The 23,170-nt window shown below is 53.6% G+C and overlaps 2 protein-coding genes across 4 annotated transcripts in view; one reads left to right on the top strand and one right to left on the bottom strand.

Annotated features, from left to right (window-relative positions):
- The window catches only part of UBE2T (ubiquitin conjugating enzyme E2 T), a 176,915-nt gene that overhangs the window by 126,064 nt on the left and 27,681 nt on the right, over positions 1-23,170 (bottom strand). The gene's annotated exons all lie outside the window — the stretch shown is intronic.
- On the top strand, positions 12,029-23,014 carry MYBPH (myosin binding protein H). Of its 3 annotated transcripts, none has more exons than XM_066335816.1 (11): positions 12,029-12,573; positions 12,782-12,916; positions 14,709-14,876; positions 17,376-17,464; positions 18,419-18,614; positions 18,932-19,071; positions 19,215-19,374; positions 20,119-20,255; positions 20,652-20,838; positions 22,455-22,496; positions 22,805-23,014. In XM_066335816.1, exons 1-10 carry the CDS (start codon positions 12,240-12,242, stop codon positions 22,463-22,465), a joined length of 1,557 nt encoding a protein of 518 aa, XP_066191913.1. In that variant the 5' UTR covers positions 12,029-12,239; the 3' UTR covers positions 22,466-22,496; positions 22,805-23,014. The 3 variants fall into 3 exon arrangements, with proteins under 3 accessions (XP_066191913.1, XP_066191912.1, XP_066191911.1); XM_066335815.1 differs by having other exon boundaries at positions 22,779-23,014; XM_066335814.1 differs by lacking the exons at positions 22,455-22,496; positions 22,805-23,014 and having other exon boundaries at positions 20,652-20,867.

Below are 23,170 nucleotides of genomic sequence, written 5' to 3'. Positions count from 1 at the left end.
TGTCCCTTTGTGCCATCGCACAATCCAGCAAACCTTGCGTTGCTGAGAGAGGTTGAACTTTTGAATATTCCCACTCAAAGCTCCTTTCTGCCGGAATCCGGCCGCCCGTGGGGACGACAAACGGGCGCATTGTGGATCCTGGGGGCCGCTGGCCACCGCGCTTCCCCCGCTCGCCGTCGCGCTGCTCTGTGGCCGCTGCCAAAGTGATTTCACTCCCTTGACCAGCCTCAGGGAGTTTTGTGCTTGGCTATTTTTCCCTCCTTGAAGTCCCGGTGGAGCTAAATATGCGCTGGAATTCGGCTTTCTGCAGGCACGGTGTGCTCAGGCTGAAAAGATCCCAGGGCGGGAGGGGAGCGTTGGGAATGTCCCCATCGCCCTGGGACCGCGGCGTCCCCATCGCTGGGACCCTGCTTGCACCTCAGCCTCCTCCTCCTCCTCTGGGCTTGCAGCCCTCGCCTGACCCCGGTGCATCTTCCCTCCTTCTCCACCCCCTGGCTGGGTGCCGGAGGAACTAAGGTGCCGTGTGTGAGCTGTTTCCATTTTGCCCATCGCGCCCAGGGTGAGATGGGGGCTCAGAAACGGAGGATGGAGTGCAGTCACAGCATCGCTGGCAGGGACGCTACCGAGGGCAGCCCCGAGGATGGTGGAGAATCCAATGCCCTCTTTCCCGGCCTTTCACATATCAGGGAGTTTCTCCCACTGGATGGCGGCATTAGAGCAAAGAAATCTCTCCGGGAGAGGGGACCTCCACTGGAGAGAATTTTCTGCCTGGTTTTCTGGCTCCCGGGAGGTTTGTGCTCGGGCTGGGGATGTGTGGATTCAGCACACTCGTGTTTGCACCGTTCCTGCCACTGATGCTTAGCTCTCTGCCCTGTTCCATGCTCCATATCCCTCACAGCACCCCATAACACGGTGCCATGGAACAGCCTCTGCCAGCTCCTCTTTCCCTGTGGGTGCAGAGGGACCTGCTGGGGACTCAGCTGGGACATCTGAGCCATAACCAGGAGCAAAGCAGACCCAGATTGGGCAAGAAAAAGAGATGTCAACCCTCATGGGTATGCCAAAATCACAGCTTCTTAGCAAGGCGCATCCCTTATCTGCCCAAAGCTCTCCATGTTTCAATTACTGGGGGTGCAGAGAACCCCATGTCAAAGTCACACACCCCAAAATGGGCCATTTTTGTGTGCAGAAAGATTTGGGCCCAATTTTTCCATAGTGGTTGTAGAGGAGGCTCCAAAGCTCCAAGGCACTGGAAAACAAAGCAAATTGGGCCACTTTTCCTTGCACCTCATGGTTTTAACCCCAAATATTTCAATTCACCTTTGGGATTTCATGGATATGGGGTTGGGCAGAGGGGCCTGGGTGGGCAGGGAAGATTCATGCTGGGCTGTAGCCCCTTTGCAAATACAGTGCAGGGCAAGTGCTCCAAGGCTGTTTTCTGGCCAGGGGACTTCTCAGCTTACAGGCTCTCAGCTGGGCTGGCATTGCTGTTGGCACATGGGCAACCACAGATCACAGAATCAGGAACCCCTGCGTTGGGAGGCATTCTCAGGGATCATGAAGTCCAACCCCTGCCCTGCATAGACACCTCAACAATCCCAACCTCTGCCTGAGGGCATTGTCCAAAGGCTCGTGGAGCTCTGGCAGCCTTGGGGCTGTGACCATTCCCTGGACAGGCTGGGCAGTGCTCAGCACCCCCTGGGGGAAAATCCTCTATGTGTTTTCAAATCTAACCCTTCCCTGACATAGCTCCATGCTGCTTTTGCTGAATTATTTTCCCTGCACTTTGAGGACAGTTTCATACAGCATCACAGATGGGAACTGTCCCACAATGCCAATAAGCAGGAACATTATATTAATATCAACCTGTGTTGCTGTTGCACTTGACCTTGGCAGCTTTTTATTTTGTAATATTTCCACAAGGAACGGGAGCTCAGCTACACTGACAATGTCCTTCTGACAAGCAACTTTTACTGCTCTCCCTGATACAAACAGGAATGACCTTCTGTGGCCAACACAAATCTTTTTGAGAACTCAGTGACAGGAGTTCTAAGCCTGAAATAAATCAGAGTGTTCACTCAAACAGCAGGGATGGAAGAACAGCAGCAGTCAAGTTTTCAGTCCCACATTCCTTCAGAACTTTGACAAAGTACTGCTCTGGATGAAGTGGTTTCTTCTGTGGCATTCTCAATACAGACAGCTGCATCTAAACTACAAAATGGCCTGGAAAGAGTCGAGCCACAGAACTCTCAGGTGTAGCCTGGGATTTTCCCTAGGACCTCCTGTGATGACTCAGTGATTTTTCCTGGGTTAAAATGCTATCTCCAGGATGTTAAGTCCTTGGGAAGGTGTTTCAGGGATCAGTCTCCTGCAGGATGCAGACCCTGTGGTGATTTTCCATTAGAGTGCTCCTGGTTGGGCCTCCCAGGCACTCGATGCCCCTTTTCCTCCCCAGTTCCAAGGGCTTCTCCCTTCTCTTTGTCTCACAGGCTGAATAAACCCTCAGCTGAGCTTGGAAAACTTGTGGCATGTCTGAAAACACCAGGGTCCCACCTCCTGGGTGGCTTTTAAATCCTGGCATTCTTACCCTGAAGCACTGTGGAAAGCCCAGTGCTGGGGTGCTGGGGACTCTGGGGACACTGGGGACACTGGGGAGGGAAGGGTAGGGTGATGGTGCTGGAGGTCATTGTGACTTGTCCCAGGGAGCAGAGGATGATTCTGGAAAAGGCTGGGGCAACTGATGGGAGCTGGTTTTTTAGTAAATTAAGGGAGGAAATTGGGGATTTTCCAAGGTAGTCTGGAAAGGAAAAGGCAAAGAAATCTGTCCTGCTCCTTGGAAGCACAGGGTGATAATCCACTGGAGTGGGTTGCAGGACTCCACACCCATTGCTGACCCTAGATCCTATCCAATCTCCTTCAAAAAGCAAGGATTTGCAGCTTGGTGCAATCCCTGGGAGCTGGAGGGTGCGAGGTGAAGAAGGCCACCCCCCAGCTACACTGGCAGGGCTTCAACCCACGACCCCAAAATGAGCTTTAAGATTTGCTAATCTCAAAATATTGTTGGCACTCAGAGCAGTGATTTACTGCATGTTTTGCCACAGCAAGTACTTTCTAAAAGGCCATGCTAACTTTACACTGGAGCTGCTGGGATCAGATAACTGGTCCTGGCAGCTCCCTCCTTGTCTCCCCCCGTCCCTCCTGATTGCCATGCTGGGGTGCAAAAAGACAGCACAGCTTCTCCTGCATCCCCAAAAAAGAGCTAACCACAGTCACAAGCAGCATTAATGGGACCGGCAAAGGTATTTTTCCTTGTGCAGGTGTGGGATGGAACCAGGTCATCGCCTGTCTTGTGGGAAGATGTGAACTTTTGGAGAGTCCCAACACTACTTTGAAGTCACAGTGCCAAGGACAGAAAAGAGCCATGCCCAGTGCCCAGCCTGGCCATGTTCACCTCTTCAGGGCTTTACAGGTTGTGAAAATAAATCAGCTTCTCACCTTCAGTGCCAGCCAGGGAGGGTGACAGCCCTGCATGTCGCTTGGCATTCCTGCAATGTTTGAGCACCCCAAGAGATCCCAAGGGCTTTACAGATGCTGGGCAGGAATGATGCCCACTGCCCAGTGGGATCCTGGGACATTTCCAGCCCACAGAAAGGACGAGTTCCCTCAATGTGTAAAGAGACCTCAAAGCTCATCCCATTCCCACTCCTTGCCATGCGTAGGGAAACCCCCTATCCCAGGTTGCTCCAAGCCCTATCCAACCTGGCCTGGGACACTTCCAGGGATGGAGCAGCCACAGCTGCTCTGGGCACCCTGTGCCAGGGCCTCACCATCTTCACAGGGAAGAATTCCTTCCCCATATCCCATCTAACATTACATTCTGGCAGTGGAAAGTCATTTTCCTTGTCCTGTCCCTCCAGATCCTTGTCTTAAGTTCCTGTACAGCTCTCCTGGAGCCCCTTTAGGCACTGGATGGGTCTCTAAGGTCTCTTCAGAGCCTTCTCTTCTCCAGGCTGAACAACCCCAGCTGTCCCAGTCTGACTCCAGAGCAGAGAGGCTCTGGCCCTCTGAGCATCTCCATGGGCTCCTCTGGACATGGTCCAGCAGCTCCACATCCTTCCTGTGCTAGAATCCCAGGGCTGGAGGCAGCTCTGCAGGTGGGGGTCTCAGCTGAGTGGGGCAGAGGGGCAGAATCTCCCCCTGTTCTCTTGCCCACTCTGGGGAATCAGCCCAATTGGCTGGGGGTGTTTCTGAGACCCAGAATGGCTGGGGCACATTGGGAACCAACACCTCAAGCTCTTCTCCCAGGGCTGGTCTCAGATTTTGTGTGACTGAGAATTTATCAGCCTTCTTAACAGTCAGCACTTGGGAAGCAGAAGACACCCATCTCTTCCTCTTGTCTTTGGATCCCTTGGGATCTCTGCCACTTCCTAACCCCCAGGAGATGGGTAAGAGCCAAAGCCACCTCCATCCCTGGATCTCACTGTCCTTGGTCATGTCCAGCTGGAGGTTTTGGCCTTTCTCTGCAAGTATCCAGCTGTCCCTTTGGCATTGACTTGCTCATGGACAAAGACAATGAGATTGGAGCATCTTCCATGGCTGTTTCTTTTCAGGTTATTGGATCAACAGATCAAGCCCATTTTGTTCTCTGAGTACCATGTCTTGGCCCAGCTGCTCTGGAGGTGTTTTGAGGAAATGCTTCTCCCAGGGGTGGCATAGGGCTGTCACTCTGTGCTGAATGGGGACAGGGCAGGGAGCAGCTCCTGGGTGCCCTGACTGTGGCACTCGAGCCTCTGCATCTAGAACAGGGCTGTGGCACAGCTGGTTCTGGGGATGACACAGCTGCCTCAGGGAGTCCCAGGACCAGGCATTTCCAAAGCTTGGCTGGGAGGATTTCACTCTCTGGAGGATTTGGGCAGGACCCAGCTGGATTGAGTGTCCCCATGATGCTCCCTGGTGGCAGCAGGGAAAGGATGAGGCAGGGCCCTGTTGGACAACACAAAGTGGTCTGTATTCCCAGTTTACTGGGACCTGGCAGAAGTCATTGGGATTTGGGGATGCTCCAAACCTTTTCACAGCCCCTCTGACCCAGCAAATTCTCCAGGGAGGGGGACACAGTAGGGAAGTTCACAAACAAAGGTGTTTGAGTTAGAGAGGGTTGTGGGATGCGCCCAGGACATGCTGTCCCAATGAGGGAGCAGATCCCATTTGCTTCCAAGAATCCTGGGAAGGCACAGCGCTTCCCAAACACCCTGCACAGGGCAAGGTGCAAGCAGCCCTTGTGGCCACCACCACACCGGCTTCAAGGACTTCCTTGAAGTCATTGCCTCATCTGAAACATGGCTGTTCCCTGTACCACCAGTATCCCTGGGGCTGGGGCAGGTCTGGCTGCAGGACACCCTGCTGGTTTTTCCTGCTCTCAGCTGAACAGGGATGCTCCAGGATGGAGCTTGGCAGAATCCTACAGAGGACTGGGAGTGGGTTGAAGGGAGCAGGGGGGAGGAGGAGATGGGGAGAGCATAGGGAAGGTAAGGGTGCCAGTGAAAGCAAGGCAAGGAAAAGAGGTGTTGGATGCAAGAAAATATGGGAAGAACTGGGAGGAGAAGTGGAGACATCAGTGTTGGTCCTACAGGAGGAACTGGGTCCTTGAAGACACTCAAGGTGGCCTTAAGTCCTTGATGGAAGTACGGGGACCTGATGAAGGGGATGCTGAAGGTCAAATGAGACTGGGAACATCTAACCCTGACATTGACACCATGGCATTGGCTGTTACTGGCCAAAGTCATGGTGCACCCTGGCAGGGGTTTCACTCCCTCAAAGTCCTTAGGGCAAGGCTGAACACCCTCCTGGGAACTGGCAGTGCCTGGTCCTGCCTGGGACTGCAGGTGAGGAAATGAGCAAAGCAGGCTCTGAGAAAGTGGCGCTGTCCTTGTGCAGGGTAAACACTGAGTTCCCTGCTGGTCCTAATCTGTACTGAAATTCACCCTTGGTGCTGGTGAAACATGGGGCTGAGCTGTTCCCTCCTCCTTCTCCTGCAGAGCCTCCCAGCTCCTTGCTCAAGAGACAGAAACAGCTAGTGTGGCTCTGGGCCTGGGGTGCAAATGTTCAGAATAAACCAGCAAAGGGGCTTTGAAACAATTCAGGCCTTCCTGAGGTCCTGGTTTTAATGCAGAACGAAAACCTGAGCTGCAAATTGAAGCTTCTCCCTGCCACAGAGCAGGGGCAGCCAGGGCAGGTGGTGACAGAACCTTATTGGCATCTCCAGCTGCTGTCCCTAAGCCTTTGTAGAGGTGACTCTGGGCAGACTGAAGAGAGCAGGTCTAACACAGCCCTGTCCCTGCAGGCTCTCTGTCTTAGGTGAGCTCCTTCTGGCAGCCCCAGAAGTAGGGCAGAGCTGGAAAAACTCACCCCAGGCAGAGCAGTGCCCCAGGACTGGCATTGCTCCTGGGCATACGGCAGGTGAGAGCTGTGGTGCCAAGGTGCGTGCGAGTTCCTGCTGGCCTGGCATGCTCAGGCCCAGCTGGCCCTGGGTGCAGCTGCTGCAGGTCACTGCCCTGGAGCCTCTGCTCCGGCTGTGCTGTCTCCTAGTACTGTGGCTCTAATTGTGGTGGCCCCACAGGTGGCCTTGGGGAAACCATTTTGGCTGTGGGCAGCAGCTGACGACTCTCTGTGATGGTTTTTCCACTGCAGTGCTGTCTCAGGCTGGAGGGAACACGGAGCTCCCTGGCTCAGCTCCCAGCAAATCACGGGGCAAAATCAGGACATCTCTGCATGGGTTTTCCTATTTTTCTACCTCATCCATCTTGGAGGAGAATGATCCCATTACAACCCAAAAATAACGGCCCAAAAGTTGGTTCTGGGTGTTTGCATCCCCTGCCTGCATCTGGCAGCTCCTGATCCCAGCAGGGAGACTGCAGGTCTGAGCACCTACCCTGCTGCTCTGTGAGCTGATGTTGGGGGACCTGGAGGTGGGGGAACCCTGACTGATCATAGAATTAAACAATCAATTAGGTTGGAAAAGACCCTTAAGAGTCCAACTCTTAACCCAGCACTGCCAATGCCACCACTAACCCATGTCCTCAGCTGACACATCTCACATGGCTTTTAAATCCTTCCAGGGCTGGAGACTCTGCCACTGCCCTGGGCAGCTTGTGTCAGGACTGGACAACTCTTTCCCTGAAAAAAGGTTACTGGTGAATCAAACTGGTGCGGCTGAGTGCTGCTGGGGTGAGCTGGGCTGCACCTAGTGACAGGGACAGCTCTGGAGCCTGTGGCTGTTAGGACCCTGTATCGGTGCCCACCAGACAAGAGACACTCCTCAACATCTCTGAGATGCTCCTGTTAATGTTTCTTTATTACCTGGTTGTATTTTCTAGACCAGACAAGGATATTTTAAAGCAATACTTGTTAAAATTACTGTCCCAGGAATGTCCCAGGTGTTACCCTGTGTCCAGTGTGACACCTCGACAGGCCCTTTCCTAGGGAGTTTTGGAAGCAGAACTGGGGCCATGTCCCAGCTCAGGCCTGGAGCCCCCTGCCTGCAGTCATTGCTTTGGGATGAAGTAAGCGTCCACTTGTGTGTGACAGACAAATGGAAATCTTGCCTGGTCCCAGCCCACCTGCTGCTTGCCCTGGCTGCTTGACTCAGTGCTCTGTGAATATCACAGTGACAACAAGGCTGGAAATGCTGCTGGGATCTGGAGCTGAAGCCAGGAGCAAGAACGTGGAATATGGGAGGTGGTAGATAGGGCACTGAGCCTCCCTACCTAAATGCCCTACTGGCATTTGTGGTTAAAAATTGTGTGTTTTCCAGATGAGCTCTCTGGTTTTCTGGGGATCTGAGTTAACCCTGGGAAGAGGAACAGGGCAAGAGCAGGAACAGCAGTTGAAAGTGTGGGCACAGACCCACACAGTAATCGGCTACAGTAGCCATCAGCAACAGTCCCCCTGAAGGGGCTTGGACACCTCCTTTCTGCTGAAACTCAGGGGATTTGGGCATTTTTCTGGTTTTCTGTGATGTCTCCTATGGACACACAGTCCACACGACATGTACAGGGCTGGATGTGGCCAAAAGGAGCTGGGGATGGTTCCCTCTCTGTCCTGTTGACTTTGAATTTATCTCACTGGGGTTGGCAGTGGAGACCCTGTGAGTCCTAGGTATTCCCTGATACAGGCTGTGGGTGACACTCCTCGTTGACACCCACGCTGATCCCCTGGTGCTCTGTCTTCTGCCCTGGCCAAACCCATGGCTGTGCCAAGGACCAGAAGACACCACGTCAAGAGCCTGTTGTGGCCCAAGTGTGATGTCCACCTGCTGCTTTTACAGTCCTACTGGGGTGCAAAGAGCTCACTAGGATCTCCAGAGTTGTTAATAGGGACAGGGACAAGAGGGGATGAGCACAGAGGATGTGGCAGCTTCAGAGAGCCCTTCCCACCCTGATGACACAAGCTTCATATTTATTCCAGGCCTTTGGCATCTCCACTTTGCTTTACGATGCGCAAGTGGGAAGGTCTCACCACTTTCAGTCTAATCCCAGAGCCCTTTTTAGAGGATGGTCCTAATCTCTGGAAGCCTCCAGGATTTTCCCCAGCTGTTGGAGGCATCCTCCATCTCCCCACACTGACACATCAGCTGTTGATGTGGGGAATGCATTCCCGAGGCTTCCTCCATTCCACCTGGCAAGGTCTCTAGTTTCCTGAACTCTGAGTCTGGGTGAATGGGCCAATCTGATATTTTGGGGGAACAAATTCACCTCTTTGCAATGGAATCCTGTCAAACAAACACAGCTAGAAAATGATTGACCACTGTGCTGTGTCATCAAGGGGAGTTGGAATAACAGTGGCATGAGGAGAATCTCATCCTTTTGGGCATAAATGATACTCCTCTTATTTAGACCTGTACTTACTTGGAAAATAAGTAAGGAAATGTATTAGTGACTCGGTGGGCTTGAAATGTGGGTCAAAACCAATTTATGAAAGTACCAGCTTTTTGTAGGAGAAGATTTTTTCTCATTGGAAAACATGGATAACCTGTATTTCAGCTAAATCCTGAAATATTTATAGTTTCTGGCAAAAAAACCCCAGTGCTGATACTTAAATTATCACTAAATTTTTAATATTCAAGCCTCCTAGCTGCCTGCAGGAACAGCCTCCTCTGTGTGATTTTCATTTCCATCACCAGACTAATTTGAGCTCCCTCACCCAAAACTGGGGGCTGGGACAGCCCACTCCTGTCCTGGATAGTGAAATCACCTCCTGGCAGCAGTTTCTCCATCCCAGTTGTGAATCCACAAGTGAAGCCATCGTGGTGGATAAGGAAATGTCGACTCCTGCCTCTGGAGCCTGTGGGAAACCCTTTGACTTGGAACTGGGACAACCTCCCATGGTGCCTTTGCCATCGACAGCAGCTCCTCAGTGTTTCCCTGCTGGGGTTTGCTCAACACCCAGCGCTTGCCCAATGTGTGAATAAACAAGATGCCAATAAACTCTAGTAATATGGCCCAGATAAGAGTGGGTGATAAACCATGTTGATTCATTTGCTCATAACCTATTAGTCATCCCCTGAGTCAACAGATTAAAAGCATCCAAACGTCATGGAGCAGGTTTACAGACCCAAGTTTCTTTCAAATTAAGAACTTCAAGTGAAATTCTTACATTGATGTTCTTTCTTTTTCCTTGGAAAAGTATTCAATATTCAGCTGCACTCCACCAAATGGAAATCAGAGAGAAATCTGAGTGCTCGTTTCCCTGTGAACTGGAGTTTTGGTATTGATTTATTTTTCTTTCTGAGCTCTTTAAATTGCTTCTCTTAACATGTTATCAAAACAAGCCTTTTTTTTTTTTTTTTTTTGCAATTAAGTGAGTTTTTTTGTTTAGATTAGATATTGTGATTGAGAAAGATACAGGGAAGATGTCTGAGCAGATGTCTGTGGGAGTCTAGAACTGGCCACCTGTGAGCTTATGGAAAGAGTCATCAAGGCATGGCCCATGGCCCATGTCGAGGGGTCAAGTAGAGGAGCCAAGGAGGAGCCAAGGTATGGAGAAACCAGACCTTCTACAATTGGCCCCTGGGAGCCAAAGACAGCCGGAGCAGGATGGTCCTCTCCAGCCCCTTCTTGCTGTGCTGGGCAGCAGGACTTGTCCTCTCACTGGCTAGAACAGTGGCAGGGAATTTTCTGGTTCATGACCGACTTGGCAATTTTGAGCCACTCCAAGGTGCTCCGGACAGGAAAGGAACTGCCAGTAGCTGTCCATGCAGATAGCAGAAATGCCTGGGAGCCCCATATCACTCTCTCCTGCCTCAAGGACCTCGTCCCTCAGGCATTGCAAGGGTATTTTGGGTAAGGCCGAACTTTTATTAGTCATATTCCTCCTCACTGGGGAAGTAATCAAGGAACATCTGGGTTATCACATAGTTTGGGCCAAATAGACCCTCTCTGAAGCACCAACATCATCTCATGGTATCCTGGCTTTGTCCTGCTGCCAAATAACCAGGAGAGAAAAAATATTCTTCTTGGAGCAGGAGGGTCATGCTGCTCCAGCTGGGGTGCACACCTTGGGCTCTTTTTTGGGATGTCACCATCCGTTTAAAGACCAGTCTGGCCAATGGGGCTTTGCTCTTCCTTCTTTCCCTCCAGTTCATGGGTGACCACAACTCCCCCTACGTGGAAAACCAGCTCTGTTAGCAAAGCTAGGATCACCTGGCCCTGGCAGAGAAAGTGCCTCATGCTCTGGCTGTCTCAGAGATGCCTCTTGACCCGAATGTCCACACCTGGAGGTGTTTCCTGGGGACCACAGAACTGTAAGCCTGTGAGCCAGCAGCCAGGAGAGCCAGGCTTGCATTGCAAGGGACCTCAAAGCTCATCCTATTCCCACCCCAGCCAGAGGCAGGGACACCTTCCACTATCCCAGGTTGCTCCAAGCTCCGTCCAACCTGGCCTTGGACACCATCAGAGCTGGAGCAGCCAGAGCTGCTCTGGGCACCCTGTGTCAGGGCCTCACCACCTTCACAGGGAAGAATTTCTTCCCTATATCCCACCTAACCCTGCCCTCTGGGGTTCCTGGATGCTCCATAGCAGCATTCCTGGAGACAGGGAGCTCCCTGTGAAATGAGGAAAACACTCTCTCAACCAAAATTGCAGGAAGGTTAGGGATACAGAGACCTTCTCATGCACAGCATGAGGCAAGTAAGGGAACAGGAGCAAGCAGGGGGTGAGTGGTTTATGACCCATAGGATTAATGGGGCTTTCCTGGGTCACTGGGGTATTTGAGGTGAATCTGAGGTTGGGGGTAACAGTAGGGTGGCTGGTCACGATTTCTGGGGTGACCAGTCTCCATGGACAAGTATGATTGATTGGGCAGAACAGAAGCTGGAGAACATGGCGTGGGGCCGGTGAGTGATTTATCTTCCCCAGAAATGTGGGTTAGGGATAGGGGAGCTGGGCTGGTCCAGGTAAAGCCAAAGATTGTCTTCCAGCCTCTGCCAACCCAGTGGGATTCAGGATGAGGCTGAAGAAGGACAGAGGGACCAGAGAGGAACGAGAGGGGTTACAGGAACTGTGGGAGCATATGAGGGGGAGCAGGTGGGTTGAGGGGTCAATGCAGGATTAACAGGGAGGGCTGGAGTGGGGAGGGTCTAGTGTTAATGCAAGTGCTAAGGGCAGATGAAGGGGTCCAGGGAGAGTCTGTGGGGACTGGGAAGTAGTGGGTGGCTGAGGAGGTGGCAGTGAAGATGAAGAAGCCCTTAGCCAGAGGGGTGCTGGTGCTGGGGACAGGAGCTATGTCCCCAAAGGAAGGTGACCTGGCCCTGGCCTACCCAGTCCTGAGTGAGCCCAGGGGGGCCGCTGAGGGGGGCCGGGCCCATGTGCTGCTATCCCATAGGAGGGGGCAGCTGGGGCTGCTGAATGTGCAGGTCCCGGGTGGCTATTCCTGGCAGTCCCGCCTGCGCAGGCAGATTGGTTTGCAGGGAGGTGACAAGTGCCAGCCAAAGCCTATAAAAATCACCCAGCCCCTGTTCTGGCTCAGTGGCCTAGTTCCCCCCTCCCAGCACAGCCATCCCACAGCAGAGACAATCAGTCCAGAGTGGAGACGCCTGGTCCTGAGCTGGGACCCCAGCCTCGGAGTCCAGACCCCAGATCCAGAGGAGAGATCTTTTGTCTGGAGCAGGAACCCCAAAACAGAGCAGAGACCCCAGAGCAGAGACCCCAGAATATCCCCTTGCCCAGTCCCTAGGCTTTGCAGCGATGACCGGCAAAACTGCACCTCCATCCAAAAAACCGGCAGCGGCAAAGAAAAAGGCAGTGCCAGCCCCGAAAGAAGAAACAGCCACGAAGGAAGAAGCAGCCCCGAAGGAAGAAGCAGCCCCAAAGGAAGAAGCAGCCCCAGCCCCAGCTACTGAAGAACCCGCAGCCCCTGAGCATCCTCTGGAGCAGCCTCCAGTCCCCAGAGATGAACCTGCTCCCACCCCCACAGAAGCTGGAGCAGAAGTGACTCCAGCGCCTGCAGAAGGCTCCCCAGATCCCCCAGCTGAACCACCAGCCCCAGCCCCTGAACCTAAACTGGAGAAACCAAAGGAAGGTGAGTGGGGAACACTGGAGTGGTGAGGGGACATAAGTAAGGCTTGAAGGGGGCATATGCTGGGGAGAAGGGATGGAGGAGTGAAGCCATCAAGGATATTTTTGCAGTGGGAATTAGGTGGACTGAAGACAGACCCGGTGGTTGAGTGACTGCCTTCCAAGGACCCAGCTCCTTGAGCCCTGCCCTCACGATTGTGGGTTTGTTACAGAGCCACCCAGCTGCCCCTTGTCCTTGGCCGTGGAAGAAGTGAGTGAAAACTCATTCACACTGACCTGGAAAGCCCCGGAGCAGATGGGCCGGGCAGGCCTGGATGGATATGTGGTGGAGATCTGCAAAGATGGAAGTATGTTTGGTCTTTCCTGTCTCAAAAGCATGGAGAGATGGTGTGTGCTTGTGGGGTGGGATGGAGCCAGGTGGAATCCAGAAGAGCATTTCCCCCAGCAACAATTCCTTCCTTACCCAAATGAATCCATTTTGAATCGTTATTTCTTTTCCATGAAGGAACAGGGCATCCCATTGGCTTCAGACAGTAGTGATGTCTTCAGCAGGGGCGTGGAACAGGTTTCGAGTCACTGCTATGTCCAGTTCTAGTGTGGGACAGAGACCAACACACCCTCTGGGGCTGGTCTCTGATGAACTCCAGATCAGCAGAGACTGAGGCTGGGGTGGTAATCCAAGAAAACAGGAGGAAAAAGTTCAATCCTCTCTTGTTTGCCCAAAATGAAGCAGGAAGGAATGGGGATAAAATGGGAGGATGAGGAAGGGAAGGGTCCTGGGCATATATCAGCAGACTTGATTATGTCTGGAAGGAGGGTGGCTGTGGCGGACGGTGGTGGGCTGGCAGGTGAAAACAATTGTCCAGAAATTGTCCATGGTTCTCCAGTTGTATTGCTGTGTGGTGGAATGTTAAGATTTGTGTTTTGGGTGCTGTCTTGAAGTCGTGCTGGGCTTCGGGGTGAGAGTGAAGGGTCTGTGTGGCTGGGAGGATCTGCAAGGGGAGTCTGGGCTGGAGTGGTTTGGGGGGCCCAGGTGGCCCATGCACCTCAAGGAACTTGATCCTCAGCTGTTTAGCTTGTGGCACACATGATGGACACATTCTTGGCTGTGGGAGGCTTCCATCACTGGGCTGGGGTGGAGAGGTTACCATGAGTGAGTGGGATGTGTGATGAGGCCCTTGCATGGGACAAGGAATGATGCAGCCATTCCTGGAGGGATCTGTCTGACAGCCACCCAAATGGCCCAGTCTGGATGTTCTCTTGGCTTGCTTTGGGTCTGCTGGAGGACAGGAGAACTCCAGTCCCTCAGTCATCACTCAGGGGCCACAGGACTGCTGTATTTGGGCTGGTCCAAGACTCTGGTTGGCTATGATGAGATTTGAGTGAGGGCTGATTCGAGCAATGGCAGTGGTGAGGGGAAAGAGAATCTGGTGGGATTTGGCTGGTCCAATGGCATCAGCAAGAAAACCTTGCTCTAAAGGTGCACATGGGGGCTTGGCACACCCTGGCATTTATGGGTAACTCTCATTGCCCACCTGGGACACCCAGTCCTTGGGGGACTGGGACAGTTTATTTTCTAAGTAAGAAACATTTTGGGAGGTTTGGCACATGGCAAGGCCATGTTAGCTGGAGTTGGGGGAGGGCTGGGCTCTGGGTTGAATTTCAGATGTCCATTACAAGCAGGAAGAACACTTGGAAAGGCCCGTCAGGCCAGGGGCAGGTCCTGAGTAAACCTTGTTCAGTGTGGAGGGGTTTGTGGAGGCCATGGTGAGCCCCAGTGTTGTCCTGGGGCAGTGAGAGAAGTAGAGTGGCTGGCAGGGATCTTCAAGGATCTTTCCTTTCAGAAATGCACCTGGTCAGCAGGGATATGTTCGCTGGCCCGATGCCTTTTCTTGCTTGCAAATGTCCTCATGCTCCAGTGCTGAGTTCCTGCCAGCACTTCATACCCCACAGTCCTTGGCAGGGGCAGCCAACCTCCCCTCTAAAGTCCCTTTTTCTGCTGGTGCCCCAAATCATTCCACATTTCCAAAGAAAGGATTCTTTGCCTCTGGGTGTTATCTTCTGGGCCTTGATCCTGCTGCCCAGGATGTGTCTGTCTGTCCATGGCACATCCAAAGTGCTGTGCTGTGTCTGTTGCAGGTTCAGATTGGAAAGCTGTGAACCAGGAGCCTTTTCTTTCCACCCGCTACACAATCCCAAACCTCAGCTCTGGGGACAAGATCCACGTGCGGGTGATGGCTGTCAGTGCCAGCGGAGCCAGTGACCCGGCCACCCTGGAGCAGCCAGTGCTCATCAGGGAGATCCTCCGTGAGTACTGCTCCTGAGGGCAAAATTCCTGTGTGAAATCTCTGTCCTCCCCTGCAGCGTGAGCAGCCTCTCATCCAGCCTTTGACAGATGTTATTCTCAGTGACTGTGTCCCATTCCCTTGGGAGACTCTTCCTGACCTCACCAATCTTTCTGATGTTGAAACTTTGGGGGTGAAGGACTCTAAAGACAGAACCACATTTTCCCATTTCACAGCAAGAGCTCAGAATCCACCACCCCCTGAGTCTCCTCCTCTTGGCCGTGTCACATCCCAAATATGCCACGGCACACATTTGGACAGCTTTGTTTATTTAGCTCAGGGAAGTCAAGAGCTGCTTGTCTGGAGCATGGGAACTTTAATCATGCTGAACTTGCTAATGAATGACTTGCTCCCATGCTTAGCAAGACTAGCATTCCTTTTGGGGTGCTGCCAATGTGCAGAGGCTGATGCAGGAGGGCAGGGCCAGTTTGCACTCAGCAAACAGCAAATAGAGACTAATTTTCCCTCTAGAAGAAATTATTAATGCTCAAGTTTTCCTGTTACCCAACACATCAGATTTTTCAGCTGCTTAAAAATAGTAATAGTAACAAAAGTTATTCCAGGAACCACCAGCTTTTCATAGGAAAAGGCTTAGAGAAGACTATCAGGCTGTGGAAAGGGTCCTGCAGTGTCCATCTTCTCAGTGTGTTTGGAGGAGCTGAAAGTGGCTTCAGAGTGGTGGCTGTGCCTGTTCACCTCTGACCTCAAAACCATCCCACCAAACCTCATATAACTGGGAAAACTAGGGCGTGAGGGACTGGCATGAGATGCCAAATGCACAACTTGTGCTTTCCACATCCTGTCCATGTTGCCCGAGCTTTCTCCCAGGCATGTGTACAGGTGTAAAACTCAAAGAGCTGAGAGACCCACACACAACTTGATGTCTTGGGCTTCCCTTCCCTTCCCTTCCCTTCCCTTCCCTTCCCTTCCCTTCCCTTCCCTTCCCTTCCCTTCCCTTCCCTTCCCTTCCCTTCCCTTCCCTTCCCTTCCCTTCCCTTCCCTTCCCTTCCCTTCCCTTCCCTTCCCTTCCCTTCCCTTCCCTTCCCTTCCTTTCCCTTCCCTTCCTTTCCCCCTTCCCCCCTTCCCCTTTCCCCCTTTTCCCCTCCCCCCCCTCCCCCCTTCCCCTTTCCCCCTTTTCCCCTTTCCCCCTTTTCCCCTTTCCCCCTTTTCCCCTTTTCCCCTTTTCCCCTTTTCCCCTTTTCCCCTTTTCCCTTCCCTTCTTCCTGGCCTTCACATTTTCTCTAGGCCTGCATTTTGTACATCTTACCAGTTCATTTATAGCACCCCAGGGGATTTAAAATAGCAGCAACTGGACAGCACAGAGCTTAACAACAGGTGGGATGAGTGGGCTTGGGAGGTGGAGAGAGACAAGGAGAAACCAGATGAAGGATCAGCATGGGAGTCACATTTTGCCGGGAACAAGGGCAGAAGAATGCCCTTCCCACCATGGCACTTCGTCAGGAGGGCTATTGACCTAGACCCAGCCCCTGCCCTCCGAGCAAAGCAGGGGGAGCTGGGGAAAACACCCATGAATTAATTAACATTCCTCTCCCGAGGTCAGGTTTCCCTGCTCTGCTGAGACTGACGAACCCAAGTGGCAGCACTGGGGGATGGATACCTGCAGAAATCACAGCATGAGCAGGGGCCATCTCAGCTGTCAGGAAGGGCCATCTGGGACTGCTGGGCTGTCCCTGAGTTCCCCAGCCCTCACAGCTGTTTGGCTCAGGTCTGGTTTTTTCTGGCTGGGCCAGGATTAAGCTCATGCACGTTTAACCCAGGCAGAGACTCCCAGCTCCTTTGAAAGAGGCTCCAGAGGGATCCCTAGATATCACTGAGCTGGCAGAGTTGTATGGCTTCTATTCCACCCTGAGAAGGGGACATGATCCATGAGCTTTCTCCACTGGGTTTTTTACTTGTCTTTCTTATGGTTCCTTGGGGATGTTTGCCTTTATCATGAGCCTGAGGCTTTCACAGCTCTGGTATGACCAGGCACCTCCTTGTTGTCTTAGTGGCCTGGACTGCACAGGGAAGGTAGAGGTTGAGCCTTGTCCTTGTTGGAAGTTGGGCTGTGTGCCTCTGGAAAGTCAGGGGAAGAAATATTTCCCGACTGGGAGATGCTGTTCCCTGCCTTGTTACCATATAGGTTGTGCTATGGCTCTTCTGGCTGAGGCCTGGTTGTCTCCATGGCCTGGCTGTAATGAAGAGGGGTGAATGATCCACTGGAATGCTGCCCTTGGGTGGTGACTTGGGATCTCAGGGATGGATATCACTCTGAGGTACAGGCAATGGGATAGGCTAGCACAGCCCTGCAGTGGAGCAGCACTGCCCAGGAGATGAGAGGGAGAAGGTGGCCATGTTGGGGTGGATTTTCTTGGTGGCCAAGCAGGGGTGTGTATGAGGAGGGTCAGCCAACTGAGGAATGGGAGTTCCTTGTCTCACAGTGTGAATTCCTGGTCCCCAGAACTCCCAAAGATCCGCATGCCTCGGCACCTGCGGGAGACTTACATCAGGCGTGTGGGGGATGCTGTAAACATCATGATCCCCTTTCAGGTAGGTGGGTGATTTGGGCTTTAATCTGCTGGGCATTTCATTCCAGGTTAGCTCCTGCAAGTTAGCTCAGGGGTCCAATTGTGCTCTGGTTTGGCTTGGTCCCTGTGTCTTATGGTCCGAGGGTGGCTGATGGGGTGGGAATCTCTCCCCTCTTCCTGCCCAGATCCTATTTTTCCCCTGCTACATCTTTGTTGATGATGCTGCAGTGGGACAACCCCAAACACATCAGGACATAGGCTGGCTCTTGCTGCTATCTCAGCCAATAAGTCCAGTTCAGTTCATGCTCTGGACCAGGACCTGGTCACATCCCTTGAGACCCTACAGCACAGCACAGGGGTCCCTAGAGGGTACCAGCTGCGTTTGGAGGAGGGCAGCCCCAGGGCTGTGTGATGGTGGAGTAATGCTGACACTGGTGGGCTAGGCTGGAGTTGTCTCCTCAGCTATCTCTCTCATCCTGTCTGGCACATCAGAGCGTCTCCACCATGGCAGCTGGCTTTGAAACATGTTGGGCAAGCAGAGAGAGTGAGAGGCCTCTGAGCTGAGGGGCTTGTCCATGCTATGTCTCACAGACAGTTTGGACTCTGTGCTGGCCATGCTGCAGACATGAATTTTCCCTGTATGCTGAATTCAAGCCCTGGTGTTAAGCTGGAGCCTGGACTCAGCACCTGGGCCATAAGAGCACAGCTCTGCCCTGACAAGCAAAGCTGGGCTTGCTCCATGAAGACCTTGGAGAGCCAGCATGTTCCAGCCTCAGCCTTGGAGCTTGATGGCTTCCCATTAGTGAGTCTGACAGAAATCAGCTGTAGCTTCTTTCCTGGGGACTGCTGGATAGGAGAGGTGGCACATGGGCTGCTGCTGCCTGGACAGAGCGGGGTGGCTCTGCCACCTGTCCTTCCCAGCAGGACCTGCTGGGACCATGTGCCCGAGTGTTTCCTGACCTGCCTGTTGCTCCAGGGAAAGCCACAGCCCGAGGTGAGCTGGACCAAGGGAGGGCAGCCCCTGGACACCAGCCGCATCAACATCCGCAACACGGCTCGGGACACCATCTTCTACATCCGCCAAGCCCAGCGCAGTGACTCGGGCAAGTACGAGCTCACCGTGCAGATCAATGGAGCCGAGGACAGGGCTACCCTGGACATCCAGGTGGTTGGTAAGCTGAGGATGGGACCCTGCAGGATCACTCTGGGGATCATTTCTCCTCCTTGGTTGGGTAGGTCTTGTTCTGGCTGGGATATGATGCGACGGCAACAAGGCAAGGGACTCTGGGGTCCCTGTTCCAGTGGGATCCTCAGCAGGATCATGCATGTGAACTTCTCTGGCTGGGGATGCAGAGTTTCTGCCAGCCTTGCCCCTCACAGCTTCTCATCCCTTGTGGGCTGGACCAGGGTGAGATTACAAGCAGGTCAAGGATACAGAATGTGAGGGGAGCAAACTCGGATGTCACCCTGAGGGCACTTGTGTTTGCAGAGCCACCCGGCCCTCCCCAGAACCTGAAGCTGGTGGATGTGTGGGGCTTCAATGTGGCCCTGGAGTGGACACCCCCTGTGGACAACGGGAACTCTGAAATCAAGGGCTACAGGGTGCAGAAGTCAGACAAGAAGAGTGGGGTGAGCCTGGGCACTCCTGCTGCTGGTGGTGCCCTAATGGGAGAGGGATGGCTGCACTCTCTGCCTCACCCCACACCTTCTCCATCCTTGTCACAGCCCATCTTCCCTCACTGCTCTCTTTTTTCCTCCTGTTTTCCTTCCAGAAGTGGTTCACAGTGCTGGAGCGCTGCACCCGCACCAGCTGCACCATTTCCGATCTCATAATTGGCAATACCTACTCCTTCCGAGTATTCTCTGAGAATATCTGTGGGCTCAGTGACAGCGCTGCCATAGCCTCTGGGATGGCCAACATTGAGAAGACAAGTGAGGACATGGCTGAGGGGCTGGGGGGGGTGGTAGCCAAGAGTGGTCCTGACCAGTGGGGCTTCCTCAGAGTTGTGCTGATGATGCTGGGCTCATCTACAGGACAAGACCAGCAGGAGTGAGGCTGAGCACTCCCAAGGTCCAGAGTCTGCTGCCCCCCATCTGCACTTCATTTCTCCTTTGGGGGAAGTCTGTGCCATGCTCAGCCCCCTGAGAGGAACCAAGGCATGGACATCTCTGTGATGAGATGGAAGCAGGAGCTAGGAAGGGTCAGAACAGCCCTGGCTTTGGTTCCACAGCTGAGGGCCAAATCTCCAACCAGCCCTGCTCTCCTTCCATCTATTTCTGTCCTGCTCCCTGGTAGCACACAGTGACCTAGGGTCTCTGCCGTCTGCAGAGCTTCTCTCCATGCCTTATTTCTGTAGACTGAGATTTGGGGATGGAGTGGGAGATGCAGAGTGTGCCTGGCCTGTGTCTGACCTGCTCCACACAGAATGTGTCACAGTGAGTTTGGGGATTGGCATCCCCCCTGTTCCTTGCAGAGCCTGGACACTACCATGCCATGACTGGATGAGGAATCAGGGCTGCTCTGAGCTGAGGGCCAGGTCCTTGGGTTGGGCCAAATGACATGTGGCTTCTTACAAGAGGGAACAGAAGTGGTTTGGGGTACCTTGTGCTGAATTCCTGTGTTGGTCAGCCCAGGAGCCTCAGGCCTGCCTCAGCTAGAATTAATTATTTCCTTAGAAACCACTTACCAGCCAGAGAAGATCCCCCAGCGGGACATGATGGAACCTCCAAAGTTCACGCAGCCCCTGACAGACCGAACGACTACACGGGGCTACAGCACTCACCTCTTCTGCTCCGTGCGGGGCTTCCCCCAGGTCAGTGGCTCCTCCACGCACAGCATAACCTTGGCCTGGGGACACACCAGCCACTTTTGCAAGGTGGCTGAGGGTCTCTGGCAAATGGTTTGTGCTGTTTGATTAGGGTTGGGTGAGGTTAAGGGGCTGTAGCTGGGGCACATTTGGGGTGTTTCTGCATGGAGATGGGAGACTGGTCTTAAATCAAGCCATGTCCTATTTCCCTTGTGCTGGGTGGGGAAGGGTGGAGCAGTGGTTAGGCCTCACAAGTGGGAGATTTGGATCTTTGAAATACTTCTGACTGTGAATCCCACCATGGCCACAAGCTTCAGGCAGGGCCAAGGCAAAGGCAGAGAGATGTGGCTGCATTTTGGGCCAGTTAGATTTCTCATTTCTCTCCCTGCTTTAAACTTTCAGCCCAAAATCATCTGGTTGAAAAATCAGATGGAAATCCGGGAAGATCCTAAATACATAGCACTGATTGATCAGGGTGTGTGCTCCCTGGAAATCCGCAAGCCTGGCCCTTTTGATGGGGGTGTCTACACCTGCAAGGCGGTGAATCCCCTGGGGGAAGCCTCAGTAGACTGCAGACTGGATGTGAAAGGTGAGATTGGCTGAGGGGAAGGAGGAGCAGTTTCCCTTGCCTGCCTTTTCTGTCTCATTTTCCCAGTGCTGTGGTTTGTCCCTGTTTTGAGTTGATCCTGGTTGTGAGGGAGTCTGTGGACACTGGACAGCCCTGTGGAGCTGCACCTTTGGGCTTCTTGGGTTTATGGTCTTGAAGCATCTTGAAATCACCACTCCTTATTCATGGGGGAAAAAAATGGGTAGGAAACAGAAATGGCAGAGCCAGAGGAGCTGCTGGAGGCCTGGCCCAACACTGGCTGCTCCTGCTCTTGTCCCAAGTGTGGGGGGTGTGTGAACTTCCTCCCCTGCACCTGGGCTGCTCTGACTTATGTCTTGGGATGCTGCCCACACTTGCCACTCACATTTCCCTCAGCAGAGCATCCAGAACAGACTCTCCCCGTGTTGCTCCCCACGGCCCCTCCTCAGCCTGTGGGAGGATCATGGCGCACACACCGTATGCATGTTAATGTGCTGGCCACGTGTCCTTGAACACTGCCATTTCCCTTCCCGTGTCTTCTGAGAACACTCTTGCCTCTAGTCATGCTCTGCCCCACTTCCCATGCAGGCAGGGTTCCAATCTGGCAACCCCAGCACCCCAGTCTATGTAGAAGCTCCAGGGCTGCTGGTGTGGCACGGGGTGTGTGGCATGGGGTCAGTGCTTAGCTCTGTGGGAGCTGCTGCTAGACCCTCCAGGAGCACTGACCCCACTGGCCCTGCTCCCATGGCCCCACAGGCACATCCTCAGTGCAGCTGTGCAGGAGCTCTGTGGACTCGCAGATCAGTGGTCTGGGTGGGAAGGGACATTAAAGCTCACCCAGTCCCACTCCTTGCCATGGGCAGGGACACCTTCTACTATCCCAGCTTGCTCCAAGCCCTGTCCAACCTGCCCTTGGACACTTCCAGGGATGGAGGAGCCACAGACTTCTCTGGGCAACCTGTGCCAGGGCCTCACCACCTTCACAGGGGATAATTCCTTCCCCATATCTCATCTATCCCTGCCCTCTGGCAGTGGGAAGCCATTCCCTTTGTCCTGTCACTCCAGACCCTTGTCCCAAGTCCCTCTCCAGCTCTGCTGAAGCCCATTTAGGCACTGGAAGGGGCTCTAAGATCTCCCCCAGGGGCTTTGCTTCTCCTGGTGAACACCCCCAGCTCTCCCAGCCTGGCTCCAGAGCAGAGGGGCTCCAGGCCTCCTCTGGACTGGCTCCAGCAGCTCCATGTCCTTCCTGTGCTGGAACCCCAGGGCTGGAGGCAGCTCTGCAGGTGGGGTCTCAGCTGAGTTAGGCACAGGGGCAGAATCCCTCTTTCCCCCACGCTGAGGGATCAGCCCAGTTGGCCAAGGAAGATATGCTGGGCATTGTGCTGGGGACACTGAGCACCTGGGAGTCACCCAGCTGATGACTCGGGGGACACTGGCCAGGAGCATGCAGTGATGGTGGTGTGTGGGATTGCTTGGAGCAGGTGTGTGCAGGGATGGAGTATACAGAGTTAGGATGTGCAGGTGCACATTGGGGTGAGCACACAGGCAGTTTTGGGAGTCAAAAGGGGAGTAAGACAAGGGGAGTTCAGGGTGTTTTTGTCTCCTGTGCTCTCCTGCAGTGCCCAAGTGAAGATGGATCAGAGGACAAGACAAAGAGCAAAGTAGGTCTGGGTTGGGGCACCAGGATGGAGGGAAGGTGGATCGCTTCAGGGGGCTGGAGTGGGCTGAGTGTCCTGCATTAGCCCTTGTCACCTGCTGATGGAGTCGCAGCTCAGGTCTTCCTTGGCTGGAGATGGGGTGGGATGATGAACCCGAGGGAAGCCTGTCCCTTGGTGAGGTGGAGGGAGGGATGTAAATGTGGCTGGCTTTGTCTTGCATCAGTGCTGTGGCAGGGACATGTTTCCCACCCATCCTTGACCAGGCCTCTCTTGGTGCCCTTGCAGGATGAGGATCTCGTTCCTTTTCCCAGGTGGATCCTGCAGGTACCAGGTGGTGGCAGGGCAGGTGCTGATGTCCTTGGCCATGGTCTCTGCTGCCTGCTGAGCTGTCCCTCCCTGGCAGTGTTTTGGGGGCTGCACCTCAGCCTGCCCTGGCATGAGCCTCTCTGAACCTGACATTAACTGTGACAATAAAACAAACCCAACTGAGGGGCTTTGGTCCTAATAAAAGCCACCAAACCCCTCTGTCTTGCTTGTTGTGGAGTTTGGGTGGGGGGATGTGGAGAGGTGACAGGGCTGCTGTGGGGTCACATAGGATCCTACCCAGCCAAGGGTGGAGGAGATGGGGTTTGAGCTTGGAAGGAAGAACACATATAGAGATTACTGAACCAGAAGGA

This window comes from Sylvia atricapilla, chromosome 25 (assembly GCF_009819655.1).
Source record: "Sylvia atricapilla isolate bSylAtr1 chromosome 25, bSylAtr1.pri, whole genome shotgun sequence".
Classification (NCBI taxonomy): Eukaryota; Metazoa; Chordata; class Aves; order Passeriformes; family Sylviidae; genus Sylvia; species Sylvia atricapilla.
This window is presented reverse-complemented; position numbering and strand designations above follow the sequence as displayed.

What these genes read in the sequence shown, in the direction of transcription:
- MYBPH (XM_066335814.1), top strand. Translation starts at nt 12,240, where the DNA reads ATGACCGGCAAAACTGCACCTCCATCCAAAAAACCGGCAGCGGCAAAG. An exon ending in GGAGATCTGCAAAGATGGAA is followed by an intron (nt 12,917 to 14,708) that starts GTATGTTTGGTC and finishes TGTCTGTTGCAG; the next exon opens with GTTCAGATTGGAAAGCTGTG. An exon ending in CCGTGCGGGGCTTCCCCCAG is followed by an intron (nt 20,256 to 20,651) that starts GTCAGTGGCTCC and finishes TTAAACTTTCAG; the next exon opens with CCCAAAATCATCTGGTTGAA.